Genomic DNA, 1600 nt, shown 5'->3' with positions numbered 1-1600 from the left:
AAAAAAAAAAAAAAAAAATACTTGTCCCATTTTTATGAAGTGTGTCGTGCAAAAAGAGACAATTTGGAAAAAGTTCGCCCTGAAGGAGGAATGTTTGTGTTAAATATAGATTTTCAAAAATTTATGCTTTCATAAATCGCTTCCCCACGTCTTTTTAAAATGAGTGTTAAAAGAAATAATAAAAGAGATTGAAAAATCCTCATTAAAACGTAGTAAATCCTACCTAGGTGGACATTCGTGACCTCCAACAGTGAATACATAGCAATAACAATATGTTCAATCGTACGCATGCGGTGTTATAGAGGAAGTATACAATACAAAACCAAACGCATTAAATCATGTTTAGGACTTGGACGTTTTATGTCAACTTATCAGGTGAATATTTGCTGTTTCATTTTTCAAGTGAATTTAAATTGTTAGAAATCTATTAATTACATCGTTTCATTTAAACAATCAAGCACGTACGCTAGTTCTCTTTTACCCCGTATAAAGTACAAAATCAAGCTATTGATATCTTTTGAAAGTTATACTATTACAGAAGGGTACTCGTCTCAAAGGTTTCGACAAGCTGATAAAAGGATATACGGATATGGAACAGGCAGTCATTTAGAAGTCTCCAGTCGTGAAAATCTTAAGGTGCTCTGGGTTAATGTTTACTTTAACACCCAGCTACCGAAATTAAACAAAACATAAAAAAAAACAAGTTTAATAGGTGTAAACAAATGTATTTAAACGAATATGAGAACAAAAAATTTGCGTCCGGCGCAATTTTTTTTTTATTAAAAATTTGTTTTATTTTCGTTAATGAAATATTTTTTTGCTGGAAGTTAAGAGACAACGAAGTCAGAGGTGGGGTACATATGCCGCATTTTTTTTCTTAAACCTTTTTCCATTACTCTGATGTGTTTATGGGGAGAACATATTAAACAAACAAGGAAGGTATCAGATGGTCGTGAGATGTGCTAAAAACAACAGCTTAATCGCCCTTGAAATTTTTTTCCGTAATGAAACCATATTCAACACCGTATTTATGAATGTTTTTCTCATCATGGGCTCTTTCTTACATCTTTTTTCGGCACTATCATGCTACTCACGACTAGCTAGCGCGGACGCGCGAACTTTCGAGTAATAGATAGATAAAATGAGAGACAGACAGACAGACAGACATATAGCTCGCTCCGGCCAGTCATGGTATTAGCTGTCAGTAGCCAAAGAATCAACAGGCCAGCAACAGGCAGACAGGCAGACAGACAGATACTTCACTAGCAGGCAGTGAGCACTTTCACTTCTGACAGCTAAAAGCATGATAGTGCCCTTTTTTCTATTACCCAATCGAAAAATAAATGCATCTAAAGGTTTTTTAAAAACTTTTTTCCATTACACTCAAGTTACTCTTTTACTTGTTTCAGTCATTTGACTGTGGCCATGCTGGAGCACCGCCTTTAATCGAGCAAATCGACCCCAGGACTTATTCTTTGTGAGCCTAGTACTTATTCTATCGGTCTCTATTGCCGAACCGCTAAGTTACGGGGACGTAAACACACAAGCATCGGTTGTCAAGCGATGTTGGGGGGGGGGACAAACAGACACAAACATATAC

The 1600-nt window shown here is 36.2% G+C and overlaps 1 protein-coding gene across 8 annotated transcripts in view; it reads left to right on the top strand.

The window, feature by feature from the left end:
- LOC106876997 (kynurenine--oxoglutarate transaminase 3) overlaps positions 1–1600 on the top strand; it is a 64313-nt gene that overhangs the window by 12850 nt on the left and 49863 nt on the right. Inside the window, exon 1 of one of the 8 annotated variants that reach the window (XM_052977527.1) lies at positions 227–375. The exons of 6 other annotated variants lie outside the window; for them this stretch is intronic. In XM_052977527.1, the coding sequence (XP_052833487.1) occupies positions 339–375 (37 nt within the window). In that variant the 5' untranslated portion in view covers positions 227–338. Of the gene's footprint in view, positions 1–226; positions 376–1600 lie in introns of those variants that run through there. One more of the 8 variants, XM_052977533.1, reaches the window with a different exon arrangement.

The sequence above is a fragment of the Octopus bimaculoides genome, chromosome 2, assembly GCF_001194135.2.
Source record: "Octopus bimaculoides isolate UCB-OBI-ISO-001 chromosome 2, ASM119413v2, whole genome shotgun sequence".
In the NCBI taxonomy this organism is placed as follows: Eukaryota; Metazoa; Mollusca; class Cephalopoda; order Octopoda; family Octopodidae; genus Octopus; species Octopus bimaculoides.
Note: the sequence above shows the minus strand (reverse complement) of the source record. Positions and strands in the feature narration are given on the sequence as shown.